Below are 13,994 nucleotides of genomic sequence, written 5' to 3' on the forward strand. Positions count from 1 at the left end.
GCAGGGACACAGGTGGCACATAGGAGCCTAGAAACAGGTGCTTTATTCTCTAATGTGCGTACACCAAGTTCCTTACACAATCAAGGAAATGGTTTCTCTTTCAGGCATCGACTCTTTTATCAAAAGAAAATCCATCCTGCTCAGTCCCACCCACCCTGGGCAGAAGCTGCCCTGAGCAACGCTCTTGGCCCAAAGCTAAAGGATAATGGGAGAGGGGTGGGCACACACCACTGCACCCCTACAATGCCCAGATGCCCCAGGCCTGAGTCAGCCATGAGAAGGCGCAGCACAAAGCAGTCACCCACACACCTACACCTCCCCTCACAGCTCCAGAGCCAGCCTTGGAGGACGTGGAGAGCTGGTGAATGGGGCGTGGCCAGGGCCTGCCAGTCAAGGCCTGTGCTCAGCATCCATGACATCCAAGTACTTGGCTTCAATGATTCGGGGCAGCAGGATATAGCTGTGGGGAGGGAGGGACAGGAGGATGATCCTGGGTCAGGCAGAAGGCAGTGGGCACCCATCCCAGCCCACCCACAGGGCCAGGCTAGGCCTCTCCTCCCCGCCCCCTATCCCCAGCCCACCCACTCTCCACTCCTAGACTGGAGCCCCTCCTGCCCACCACTCACCCCAGCCCACCCACTCTCCACCTCTAGGCTGGGCTCCTCCCGCCCACCAGCCACCCCAACCCACCTGCTCTCCACCTCTAGGCAGGACCCCTCCTCCTGGGCACCCACCCCAACCTGCCCATTCTCCACCCCTAGGTGGGAACCCTCCCCCCAGCCGCTGCCGCAGCCCACCCATTCTCCACACCTAGACTGGGCCCCTCCTGCCCACTGCCCACTGCCCACCCGCCTGTACCGGATGGGGATCATGGCAATCATGATGAGAGGGAAGATCATCTTCATGTAAGGCAGGGAGCTCATGCCGAAGGCGCACAGCAGCAGCAGCTGAAGCACCTGCAGGCCTGTGAAGTAGTGGATCTTCCTCTGGGGCACCCTCCGGATGTAGTGTGTCGGGGGGTACGCAGTCTGTGGGCGGCAGGGACTGGGTGTGGGCAGGCATGGGGCTGTGTCCCCACCCATGCCACCCCCTCACGGGGCCAAGCGCTCACCTGCTCCTTGAGCAGCAGGGCCACGCGCTGGGCGAGCTGGTTGCCATCGAGGGAGGTGAGCGCGACGTAGAGGAAGAGGCCGTAGAGTACGGGCTTGGGGATCCACTGAAGCGGGACTGGCAGCAGCAGCAGGGACAGGCCCACCAGGACGCTGGCGCCCAGCGAGGTCAGCCGCGTCTCCTTCACGTTCACAATCCTGCGGTGCCCCGAGCCGTGAGTGTCACCTCTGCGCCCCTGTCCACAGGGCGTCATCCCTCCCTATGTCCCATGTGGCCAGAGGCTCCCCACTCCTCAGGGTCCATGGCTCTTGCCTGCCTCACACTCACGTGTCATAGATGTGCCCGTTCTCCACACGCTCCTCCACTAAGGCCAGGGCTCGCACATGCAGCGGGGAGTGGGGGTAGGCGGCATGGATCCAGGGCAGCCCAAACAGAGACAGCCCTGTGTTGATGATGGCCAGGAGCAGGAGGTCCCAGTGGTAGGCAGTGCCCTTCACCAGCCTGCAGCAGACGGGCACTCGTGGACAGAGCCCCACAGCAGAGGCCCGGGCCCCGCCCACCCCACCCTCACCCACCCACCCCACCCTCACCCACCCTCCACACCTGTTCTCCGGTGCATTCACCAAGGCGGCCACCAAGTTCTGCTCGATGAAGAAGAGCATGGACAGAAGGAAGCCGAGGCCCATGGCACTGCTGATGGCCCTCAGGGACAGCGACTGGATCTGCGCCATCGCAAAGGGGCTCTCGCTGGGGTTGTAGCGGAACTTGCTCACTGCAGCAGGGGACAAGCTACTGCTATGCCTGCAGTGCCTGGGGAGCTACGCCACGTCACCCACCGCCCGGCCCCAACTCACTCTCGATTTCCTGGAAGCCGTGGGAGCTGATGAGGGAGAAGGCGAGCACCGCGATGGGCAGGGCGCAGTCGGACAGGATCTCGCGCACGCAGGGGTGCAGGTAGGGGCTGGGGACAGCAGGTGCATGAGCACAGCTTTTGGCCCATGCGGCCCCTCTCCTCCCCATGCAGCCCCTTACCTCTTCTTGAATTGGTAGAGGGTGTAGCCCAGCCAGAGCGTGCCCAGCATGATGAGGAGGCTGAGCACCGCGGTCGCCTGGCCTGAGTGTGTGGCCGAGGGCAGCTCCGTGGGGCTGGCCAGGAAGCTGGCGTTGAGGGCAGTGTGCAGGCTGGCGTTGAGGCTGGCGCCGAGGCCTGACAGGCTGACCAGGGATGAAGTCCTTTTTGTGTGGTAGTCGTCCAAGTAATGCCCATAGTAGTACTTCCAGAAGACTGTGGACACAGACCCACAGGCCTCAGCCCTCTCCAGCAAGTGGCAGGGGGACGCCCTGGAGGGAGGGGATCTCAGGGAGAAAGGGCTCCAGGGGGAAGGTGAGGGGACCCTGCCGACGTGCCCATGCACCCACACTCCTGCCCACTGTCCCTGTCCCATCTCTGACACCTCATCACAGTCGGCCCAGTGCCTCTGTCCCCACGGCTGATCCCACCTGGGGCGGCCCCGTCACCCTCCAGCGTGGGGTGCTCTGCCCTCTGCCAGCCCGGTGCTCCCAGAGCACCGCACCCTTGATCACGGGCACACACTCAGCTTGAGCTGGTCCTATCTGCCCCGAGCCAGGGGCAGTGCAGAGAACCTCCCATCTCAGCTGAGCACCCTATGCAGCAGGTGGCCCCCAGCCACACTCACTTTTAACCATGCCCTTGACAGCATCCAGCACAAACGTGATGGAAATGAAGAGGGCAATGATCTCCTCCGTCGACCTGCCAGAAGGCAATGAGCCTCATCAGAGCAGGTGTTGTCAGGGGGCAGGTGGGGAAGGCCTCCCTGAGCCCCTGCACAGTCCCCTGCCTCCTCCTGCCAGGAAGAAGACCAGGGCCCCAGGCCTTGCCTGAGCCCACCTCAGCCCCTTGGGGCAGCGATATGGTGGGAGCACCCCCATCACCCTGGGGTTACAGGGGGCTGAGCCAGATCCCAAGCCTTGAGGGTCCCAGCAGCTCACGGAAGGGCCAGTCACCTCTTGAAGAGACTCATGACCAGGCTGAGGTTGAAAAAGGCATAAAGCGCGAGGAAGAAACTATTCCACAGGCCCGTCCACGCGTAGAAGGAGTTGAAGTCCAGGTCATAGTCATCACAGATGACACGAATCACTGCAGGCAGGGGGCAGGGCGGGTCAGGGCCCAGCAGGAACTAGGGGTCTCAGGCACCATCTCCCGCCTCAGCCCCCACTGCACCCTGGATGTAGAGCGCCAGGGGCGCGGTGGTCAGCAGAATCACCAATGGCTGCCCGGAGAAGAGCGCGTAGAGCAGGCCCCCGATGCTCTGCCCGGCTATGGTCTTCTGCACGTCTGTGGGGGTGAGGAGGTCAGGTAGGCGCCGCAGCCCAGGGCCCTGCCCAGCATACCCCCACCCACCGCCCACCGCCAGCCCCTCACCAATGGCCCCATCTGTGTTCTCATCATTGAGGGACCCGAAAGCGATGGTGGGCAGGAGGCAGGCGAAGTAGAGGAACAGGGTGGTGGTGATGTATTTGCCCACAGCCTTGTTTTTCCCAATAATGCCTAGGAATGTGGGATGGGAGAGAGGGTTTGCTGGGGATGCAGGACAGGCACACGTGTGGGCCCAAGGCCTAGAAAGCGGAGGCCCAGATGGGCCATGAGGCCACGTACCGTCAGTGAAGTCCAAGGGGTACAAGGGGAACCTGCGTGCGATGTCCTCCCGGATGCCCTTCCCGAAAGGGACAAAGTCCTTGCACTTTGGGGGCTGGAGGAGAGGACGGAGCGCCTGTTAGCCCTGTCCGGCCCATGCCCCTGCCGACCCTGCCGGCCCACGCCAGCCTCTACCCTGTACCTCTGGGTGTCTGTGGGCAGGGAGGGAGACCGTGCTGCGTTCCTTCATTCTCGGCGCCACTGGACCGTGGCTCACCATGGTGAGCAGCTGTCTCTGATGCACCAAGGCCTCCTTGAATTCCTCCTCTGTGCGGGTCTCCAGGAGCTTCTGGCGGAAGGCGATATCCGAGAACATGGTGGCAAATGTGCGTGCCACCTCCATCGCAGTCTTAGTGCTTTTCTAGGGGTGGAGGATGGGAGTCACATCCACCACCCCTGTGGAACAGAGGAGGCCCTGCCCCGGCCGAGCAGGTGGAGGTGCTCTCCCCATGTTTTTTGTCTGTTTGTTTTTTGTGTTTTTTTTGAGACAGGGTCTCACCGTCACCCAGGCTGAGTGCAGTGGCACACTCACGGCTTATTGTAGCCTCGACCTCCCGGGCTCAAGCAATTCTCCCACATCAGTCTCCCGAGTAGCTGGGACCACAGGCATGCACCACCATGCCAGGCAATTTTTAATTTTTAACTTTTTTGTAGAGACGAGGTCTCACTATGTTGACCAGGCTGGTCTCAAACTCCTGGCCTCAAGCAATCCATCTGTCTAGGCCTCCCAAAGTGCTGGCATTACAGGCACGAGCCACTGTGCCCAGATGCTGGTAGCAGGTTTTTTTTTTTTTTTTGAGATAGAGTCTCGCTCTGTCACCCAGGCTGGAGTGCAGTGGCGCAATCTCGGCTCACTGCAAGCTCCGCCTCCTGGGTTCACGCCATTCTCCTGCCTCAGCCTCTCCGAGTAGCTAGGACTACAGGCGCCCGCCACCACGCCCAGCTAATTTTTTTGTATTTTTTAGTAGAGACGGGGTTTCACCGTGGTCTCGATCTCCTGACCTCGTGATCCGCCCGCCTCGGCCTCCCAAAGTGCTGGGATTACAAGCATGAGCCACTGCGCCCGGCCGGTAGCAGGTTTTATTCCACAAAGTTCAGGCATTAGTGTACTCTGCCATGATTTCAACCAGGTCAGCAGATCACCACAACTACCATCGATCTATATTTTTGTTATAAACTCATGATTTCTTATAAACTCAAGATATTACTTTTGTCCTAAGCAACAAAAGTCTGTGTAATCACAGATAATGAAACCACAATGGAGAAAAATGTTTACCCAGCTACGTTTCCCCAGTGGTATTTGCACTGTCTGCTGGTTTGACTTTCAGAGAGGATCCAAGCCCATCAGGCACTCTCTCTCTCGCCTGGCCAAGGTGAAGCCCGTCCATGAACCATGAACTCATGAACTCAGTGTCCAGCCCTCATCATGGCAACCTGCTCACCTAGGGGTAGTGTCTGCCCGTCTGTTGCTCAAAGCTATGGTCCTGGGGCACTGTGCATGTTTGCTTTAGAAGAGGCCCATGCTTGGCAGGGCATGGTGGCTCACGCCCATAATACCAACTTTTTTGGGAGGCTAAGGCAGGCAGATCACTTGAGGTCAGGAGTTCAAGACCAGCCTGGCCAACGTGGTGAAACCCCATCTCTACTAAAAATACAAAATAATTAGCTGGCTGCAGTTTTTTGGTGGTGGCGGGTGCCTGTAGTCCCAGCTACTTGGGAGGCTGAGGCAGAAGAATCTCTTGAACCTGGGAAGCAGAGGTTGCAGTGAGCTGAGATGGCGCCTCCGCACTCCAGCCTGGGCGACACAGCGAGACTGTCTCAAAAAATTAAAACAGGCCGGGTGCCTGTAGTCCCAGCTACTTGGGAGGCTGAGGCAGGAGAATGGCGTGAACCCGGGAGGCAGAGCTTACAGTGAGCTGAGATCGCGCCACTGCACTCCAGCCTGGGTGACAGAGTGAGACTCGTCTCAAAAATAAAAACAAACAAACAAACAAACAAACACAAAACCCCAAAAGAACAGGTCCATGCTCCTGAGGAGAGCCCAGTGTCAGAGGCTGGGGGATCCGCCTCAAGGCACCAGGCTTTAACTCAGCTCTGGGCTATTGCTCCTTCTGTGTGGGCACCCTGCTGGGGGCCACTCCTTCCAACCCAGGGGCTGCCCTTCCTCTCACACCAGCATAGTTGCATTTGTGGAGGTTCCCGCCATGTCTGAGATCCCTGAGAACCCCATGCGCACACAGAAGGCCAGGGGCAGAAGCACGAGAGGCTAAGGGAAGCTGAAGCTGAAGGCCCTACCAAGGCCTTGGGAGGGGTCCTGGCAATCATCTGTTGAGATTCGTTAAATGCTTTTCCTTAAAAGACTCCCGAAATTGTATCAGTTCCGGTTCCCACAAAAAACACGGTGTCCCAGCCAGGGAGTATGTGGCCCAGGAAGGAGCAGGGACCCTTAGCCAGCAAATCACAAAGTCAGCCAAGTCAAAGAAGGGCTGATGAGCGGGCAGGCCAAAGGAAGGCCGCATGTTTGAATAAGGATAGTGGTCAAAAGCATTTCCTTTCAGTCAAGGAAATAAAACTTTTCGGCAACCCCTGGGGAAATGAGGACTCCCAGGGCCTAGCAAGATGTTTCTGACACACCCACAGGGCCGAGGTGAAGGGGAGGGGTGAGGACCAGGCCTTCAGAGGCCAGGACATGTGGGAGGGGCCCCCAAGGAGAGGGCGGGTAACCTGGGGCCCTCCTTCTTCCCCAGGACACGGCACTACCCACTCACCATCTTGGGTGGGGCCAGCACCAGGATGACGAACCGAACCTCACAGGAATTCTCCCCCCAGTTCTGTGGACGAACCAGGCGGCTGATGCACACGTGGCGCTTCTGTAGGGCCTTCATGGTACAGCTGGCAGGGGCGGGGAGGACACAGTGCACAGTTGCACCCTGGGGAGCTGGGGCTCCCCTACCCAGAACCCCCTCGATCTTGACCCCTGGTGACCTCTGCTAGGAAGGGAAAAGAAGAGCAAATGGGATGCTCCTTGGCAGTGCTCCAGCCCTCTTCTCACAAGTTGGTTGGGCCGCCAGAGCCCCAGGACTCACAGGTGGGCCGGCCTCTGCAGAGCACAGGGGACATGGGACGCCCAGTTCCACTGCGACAAGAAGTGGGGGCCAAGTAGCCTGGCAACTCACATGATGCAGAGCCACGACTGTTGGTACCGCACCCCTGTCACTGTGGCGGTGACCCCTTGGATGGTATCTGACAGCAGGTGGACTGAGGAAAGAGTGAGGGGGAGGGTGCTGGGTCAATAGGCCCCTTCTGATGCCCCCGCCCGGGCTAGGAGACCGGCCTCACCTTTACCCTGCATGGGTGCCCCGGCATCGGTGAAGAGCATGGCCATGAGCAGGTCCAGGTTGCAGTTGGGCTCGTTGTTGTCAGGGTCCTGGGCGAAGCGGCGAAGCATGGTCCGCAGCACGTTATCCAAGGAGGTGGCCGTCTCGTTCAGGATGATGCTGGCCTGCGCCAGGAAGCCATCCAGGTCGCGATGCGCACGGATCTCTTCCTTGAAGTTCTTTAACTTCAGGTACTGAGGGGACCCCAGGGACAGAACCACACGGGCCCATGTATGAGATGCTGTCACTGCCTGGTCCCTCCCTCCCAGCCAGCCGCAGCAGTCCAGCCCCCAGCCCCCAGCCCCCAGCCCTGGGCTGGTGTGAGCTCCCTGTTGAGCTGCTCCTGGAGGCATGGGAAGAGGGGAGCAGCAGGAGGATTTTCAGGGAAGCCATCATCTCAGCCCCCAGGTAGAGGCCCCAGGACCACTGCGGGACAGGCTGTTCACCTTTCGGGAGGTGTGCAGGAGCACACAGCCACCGGAAGTCGCTTCATTTTCTGCTGGAGAAAAGCGGGGAGGGCTGAGGGTGCCACCCTCTCCTCAGGTCTTTCTTAGTAAGGCGAGTCACATCTGCCCAGTCCCATGCCCTCCCCCAGTCTGCCCCTGCTGCAGCCCCGTACCAGTGTTGGTGGCCTGCATCTCGAGGTTGACATTGACAAAAAAACGGATACTCTCGCCAGACACGATGGAGGAGTTGGCAGTGTCGAAGGTCTCATCCCCCAGGATCTCCTCTCGGGCTTCGAAGGTGTCATCTGTGTCACACTTGTAGTAGCCTAGAGACCCAGCTGCTACCAAGAGAGACCCCCAAGAGCAAGAGGGCCTGGCTGTTAAAGTGCCACACACAGGAAGGAGGGGCTCCAAGCCCAAGGAGCAGGGACCTCTGGACTGTCCCACTGTCAGGCCGTGGTGGGAGAGGCCATCCCATAGGCCAGGAAGGCAGCTTCTAGTCCTGCCCCAGCCCCACACAGGACATGGCAGCTGCCACACAGTGACTCTCCAGCATTCCCTAGCCGCTGAGACCAGGACCCTGCGCAGCTTTGACCCTTCAGCGTGAGAAAAACATGTCCACTCCAGACACACTGGGGCAGGCACGGAGTGCAATAATGCAGACAAGACTGCCTGGCCCCTGCCCTCCCAAACTAGGGAACAGACGGAAGGCAGAGAAGCTGCAGTATCCACGTCTCTCTCTCTCTCTCTCTCTCTCACACACACACACACACACACACACACACACACACACACTGCCTTGTGGGCACAGGGTCTTAGAGCTCCCCCTCCCCAGGAGGGCAGGTGGGGAGAAGCATCGAGGCTAAGAGACCCAGTATAGGTATCCGACAAGGTCTAGGGAGCAGGAAAGACAGGGAAACAGAGCCAGGGGCTGACAGGGGAGAGGACCCCAAAGCCTCATGTCAGCCCTGCCCCCATCATGCCCCTCCTTCATGTCCTGGGGGCCCTGGGTAAGGGCACATGGAGAGTGAGGGCGTGTAGTGGCACCTGTGGGATGTGGGACCCCAGAGCTGAGAGCCTGCTCCTCTTGGTCCTCAATTCCTGCAGCTGGCCCGCAGCACACCCCCCTTCCTACGGGAAGATTTCCTGGTAACATGCAACTATTCCTCTGCCCTGAGCCCTGTGGTGGCTCCCTGCAGCCTACAGATCACAGCCTGAGCCAGCCCTGCTCCCCCTGCCCTGACCACTGGCTCCTCAGGCCACCTGGTCAGCACCCTAGGCATGCCAGGTCCTGTCCTCCAAGCTGAGGGCTTCCTTCCCTGGAGGGCCTTTTTCAAGACTCACTTGGAACCTCCTCCTCCAGGAAGTCCTCCTAGATCCCTGCCTTACCCCTGGCCACTGGCAGCCCTTCCTGTCTTGTGGGTCCCCTAAGGTTCCTCACTTGTAGGTACTCCCAGGAAAGGGGACCTCGTAGCCCAGACCCCACTGATGCCTGACAGACACCTGTGCAGAAACAGGGAGGGGTCAGCAGCACGCCTGCACCTGCCAGGGAGTGACTCACCCTGACTCACTTCTACTCCCGCCGCCAGTTTCCTTGGCACATCCCAGGCCCTGTTCCCCCAGTGTCCTGAGTTTAGCCTGGGCCCCTTCTGGACAGGAAGCCCTAGTGCCTCCTGCATCAAAGTCCCCAGGGACTGGTGACCCCCAGGCCCAGGACTGCACTACCTCCAGAGCCCAGAGAAGAAACATTAGGTCAAAAGACATCCTCGCCTTTGGGAGGCCGAGGTGGGTGGATCACAAGGTCAGGAGATCGAGACCATCCTAGCTAACACGGTGCAACCCCGTCTCTACTAAAAATACAAAATGAGGGCCGGGCGTGGTGGCTCACACCTGTAATCCCAGCACTTTGGGAGGCCGAGGTGGGCGGATCATGAGGTCAGGAGATCAAGACTATCCTGGCTAACACGGTGAAACCCCATCTCTACTGAAAATACAAAAAATTAGCAGGGTGTGGTGGCGGGCGTCTCTAGTCCCAGCTACTCGGGAGGCTGCGGCAGGAGAATGGCGTGAACCCAGGAGGCGGAACTCCAGCCTGGGCGACAGAGCGAGACTCCGTCTCAAAAAAAAGAAAATACAAAAAGAAATTAGCCGGGCGTGGTGGCGGGCGCCTGTAGTCCCAGCTACTTGGGAGGCTGAGGCAGGAGAATGGTGTGAACCCAGGAGGCAGAGCTTGCAGTGAGCCGAGATCGCGCCACTGCACTCCAGCTTGGGCGACAGAGTGAGGCTCCATCTCAAAACAAAACAAAACAAAAGACATCCTCGCTGCTTTGGTTCTGAAGCTCATGACAAACTCCTTCCTCCCCGTGTCAGGCTTGCCTTGTTTAAACTGTCTGGTTCTCCGGGCCCGAACTTGTTCCAGCCTCCCCTCTGCCCCTCAACCAGCACCCACTAGTCCCCTCCACTGCCCTTCACACAGCCCCATTCTTCCCCCATTCTTCCCCTGATGCCCTGAGCTCTACCTTAGGCTTAGTACTCAGGTCCCCTAGATTAAGGACCTGCCCAGCTGACACTACCAGGTCCCTGGGGGGCTCCTGCAATGCCAAGTCCTAGTCCCAGCCCCATACGTAACCTGCCCACCAGCAGCCTAGCACACAGAGCCCCCATGTCCTGGGAGCCCTGGGTAAGGGCACATCAGCCCTGTGTCTACGCACTGCTCCACAAACAACCCTCGAATGGTCAGGTCACTCATAGGGCTAGGCACAGGACACAGCCTGAAGCCAGCCCAGAGACATGGGGAGGAAGACAGCTGGACTGGTACAAGCAGGGACAACAGGAAGGTGCCCGAGGGACTGCAGCACAGAGGCCTTATATTTCTTTTTTTTTCAGACGGAGTCTCGCTCTGTCGCCCAGGCTGGAGTGCAATGGCGCCATCTCGGCTCACTGCAAGCTCCGCCTCCCGAGTTCACGCCATTCTCCTGCCTCAGCCTCCCCAGCAGCTGGGACTACAGACACCCGCTGCCACGCCCGGCTAATTTGTGTATTTTTAGTAGAGATGGGGTTTCTCTGTGTTAGCCAGGATGGTATCGATCTCCTGACCTCATGATCCAACCCCTCGGCCTCCCAAAGTGCTGGGATTACAGGCGTGAGCCACCGCGCCCAGCCGGCCTTTCCCTCCAGGGCTGGGTGAGGACAGAGGGATAGGGACATACAGAATTCTTGGCCCAAGGGTAGTCAGATAACAGGCCATTGTCACAGAAAACCTTGGGGAAGAACCCCAGAGGGTCCACCTGGTCCAAGTAGCCCAGGAGAAGGGGCAGCCTGCCCTCCCAGGTCCACGGGGGATCCGCCCATGTCTAGCTTCCTGGAGAGTGGAAGCCAAAAGCATTCCAGCACTAGAGTGGCCCAGACAGGCGAGCAAAGCCACAGGACTCCGGTGAGCAGGCTATGCGCCCTGGAGGCCTTTGCCCGACAAGCTCTCTCTGCACACGCACACTCCCCGAGAGGTACTCACTTGAATCCTCAAAGTATCCATTCTGCGACATGGTGGGAGAGTTTTCTGCAAGGGAAACCGAAAGGTCACCAGCCCCATGGACCAAGACCTGGACCTCCTGTGTGCACCTGTCTCCCCGCCCCCCGACCTGGCTGATTCCTTCACTCTTCCGAAGGATGCAACCCAGGCCACCCTAGGGAGAAAGGGAAGCAGGGAACAGTGGTCGGGAGGGGGCCCCATGAGGAGCAGGGGAAGCCAGCCTTAATCTCAGAAATTCAATTCCTTAGCCCATCTGCTAGGGGCTGCCCAGGCGGGCCAGAGGCGAGGAGGAGAGACGTTCTAGGGATGTCTTCCCACCGAGTTACTACCAGTACCATGTTCGCTAATCCAGGCTTTCCCGACAAAACCCTGCCCCGCTGCAGCGGGAGGAAGGGACCGGGCCCGAGCAGGCCTCTGCCCCTCTCTCCTCCGATGCCAAGGCGGGGGATCTCTCTGCACATCCCTCTTCTCACTCTCAGACCGGTCCTGGGGGCCACAAACGCCCATTGCAGGCGCAGTTCCCCCGACCCCCGTCAAGCTCCCCGGGTCACACGGGGGCCGACAGGCAACGGTCTCCTGTCCTGGGACCGCGTCCCGACCGCCTGGAAGGCAGAGCCATTGGTCCAAAAGGGAGAACAATTGGGGTTGGGAGGAGTGTCTGAGGGACGCATGGGTCGGGGGAGGCTTTGCCCTCCCTGGGCCGGGCCCCGGATGGTCCCGGCTGTTTGTGCCTCGCTGTCGGAGGAAGGAAGCGACAGGAGGGGACGCGTGCACGAGAGGAAAGCGCCTCCAGACTCGGAGACCCCGGGGGTCGGGGCGCAGGATGTGAATGTAGGCGAGGGGCGGGAGCCGGGGCTGCATCCTGAAGTGGGGGGCGGGGGCTCTGGGGCGCGTCCCAGGCCGTGGGAGGGACAGCAGCCGTGGGCGACGAGGGTCTGGGAGGGTTGGGCCGGTGCACACTCCGCTTCCGTCCCGGCGGCCCACGTGCAGGTAAAGGATCGTACAAACCTCGGTCCTGGCCGGGACCCTGGGCTGGCCCTCGTGTGTCAGAGCAAGGGAGAAACTGCTGCGGCCGCGCAGGGCACGGTCAGGGGTCCCGGGACTCCCAAGACCGGGCGACCCCCACCGCGGCGCCGTACGGGAAGATGCCCGGGCGGAAGGTAAAATGAGACTTTCCGAGGCGGCGGCCCGCCGGGCTCCCAAAAGCTCGGCGCTCGGGCCGCTGGGAGCCCCACAGCTCCGCCCTGCCCACTTTCTAGCTCCCTGCCCTCGACTCGCTGCATCATCTGTACAAACCTGGTAAGAAATTCAAGACGGCGACAGCAGAACTCTAATGAAACCAAGCGCGCACTGGCCGCGAAGTCGCGCCCGGGCCTCCCGCACCAGCGCCCTCCTCCCCGCGGCTGGGAATCCCGCAGCCCTCTCGCCCACCGGCCCCGGTCCGCGCAGGCCGACGGCATCCGCGTTCTCCCCGGGGTCCCCGACGGCTCCGCGTCCCCGCCTGGCCGGCCTCGGTGGCGGAGACCCGGGCAGCCTTCCCGCCGCACCCCCGGGTTCAGGCACCCACCGCACGGCTGGAGATGGAACACGCGCCTGGTGGCCGCGGCCATGGCACACTCGTGCACTCACGGCCGGGCTCCTCACGCCGCGCTCCGGCGCTTCTGGACCCCAAACTCGGCGACTCGGGCAGGCCAGCAGCGGGAGCCGGCGACACACCCCCGCGCCGCGCCTGGGTCCTAATGCCACTCAGATGCCACGCCCGGGGCGGTAGACAGAGCTGCCGAGGGCTGGACACGGCCGTCCGCCCCGCGCCCTCACCCGCGGGAGGCTGCTCCAGCCGGGCTGGGCTGCTCCCCGCCGCCCGCAGCTGCTGGGCCAAACCGAGTAGACCCGGCTCCTTCGAGCCTGTGCGCACCGGACCCAGCGAACCCAGCGTCGCGGGGTTAGGGGCCGGACGGGGCCGGGGAGCTTCTGGGAAAACGCTCGACTGGACCACGAGCCCACCGAGCTGTGCGACTGAGGCAGACCCCGGGAGGGCTTCCCCCGCGTCCGCTTTAAGTACTTGGCCAGCCCCTGTCTCCTCCTTTCGACTGGGGACCTCCGCAGGGCCACGCCCGCTGGCTGCCCCGCCTCCTGCATTTATCCCCGTAGCTCCGGCCGCATGTCCTCCTCCTCCTCCTCCAGGAAGCGCGCCCCGACTGACTAGACGGACCTCCGTGCATTCCCTGGGCTACGCCCTCGCCCGCTGAGACGGCGCTCTCCGAGCTCGGCTGCTTTGGGTTTTAGCTGCGAAGCCTCGCCAACTTCTCTACCAGCCTCTTCGCGTCCTCGGCCTTCTATTAGGTCAAGGTCATGGTTCGCCTCCTTTTTCCTTCCCAAAATGGCCCTTGCGCCATGTCCCCTTTTCTGGACCGGCTGCACCCCGCCCGGGGACGCGCCTTTTCGGGCGCTTAGTCTCCTACGAGTAGGGCGTGTGCGCGTGTGGGTGCGCGTGCTGCGATGCGGTCTGGCAAATGCAGCTGACGAACCCCTGGCCTGATCCACGGTGGCTCCCAGGAGAAGTCTCCACAGCCCTTGGAAACGGAACACGCAGCTCCGTAAAGCGCTAACCAACCTCCCGACCCCTCCGGCCGTCAGCGCTTTCCGGCTCAGCCGCGCTGGGACGGAGTCCTCGGCCACTGTGCCCCAACCATGGCAAAGGAACGGGGTCAGGCCGGGGCAAGCCCACCTCTGCGAAAGAAGGGCTTCGGGCGCGTTGGGGAAGCCTCATGCATAGATTGGGTGAGTAAGGCTGGCCCAGTTCCCCTCCCGGCAAG

At 61.1% G+C, this 13,994-nt stretch overlaps 1 protein-coding gene across 2 annotated transcripts; it reads right to left on the reverse strand.

The window, feature by feature from the left end:
* Window positions 1-10: 10 nt before the first annotated feature.
* Window positions 11-12,993, reverse strand: SLC4A11 (solute carrier family 4 member 11). 2 transcript variants are annotated; one of them, XM_032142446.2, is made up of 20 exons: window positions 11,514-11,685; window positions 11,161-11,205; window positions 7,823-7,975; window positions 7,650-7,699; window positions 7,166-7,397; window positions 7,003-7,084; window positions 6,595-6,718; window positions 3,969-4,187; window positions 3,788-3,881; window positions 3,554-3,679; window positions 3,353-3,466; window positions 3,136-3,268; window positions 2,808-2,881; window positions 2,143-2,395; window positions 1,965-2,071; window positions 1,714-1,882; window positions 1,438-1,611; window positions 1,112-1,307; window positions 859-1,028; window positions 11-460 (listed from the first exon to the last, which is right to left on the reverse strand). In XM_032142446.2, exons 1-20 carry the CDS (start codon window positions 11,683-11,685, stop codon window positions 391-393), a joined length of 2,757 nt encoding a protein of 918 aa, XP_031998337.1. In that variant the 3' UTR covers window positions 11-390. The 2 variants fall into 2 exon arrangements, with proteins under 2 accessions (XP_031998337.1, XP_031998335.2); XM_032142444.2 differs by lacking the exon at window positions 11,514-11,685 and adding an exon at window positions 12,746-12,993 and having other exon boundaries at window positions 12-460; window positions 7,823-7,987.
* Between the last annotated feature and the right edge of the window lie 1,001 nt (window positions 12,994-13,994).

Source organism: Hylobates moloch, unplaced genomic scaffold, assembly GCF_009828535.3.
Source record: "Hylobates moloch isolate HMO894 unplaced genomic scaffold, HMol_V3 SCAFFOLD_21, whole genome shotgun sequence".
Taxonomy (NCBI): Eukaryota; Metazoa; Chordata; class Mammalia; order Primates; family Hylobatidae; genus Hylobates; species Hylobates moloch.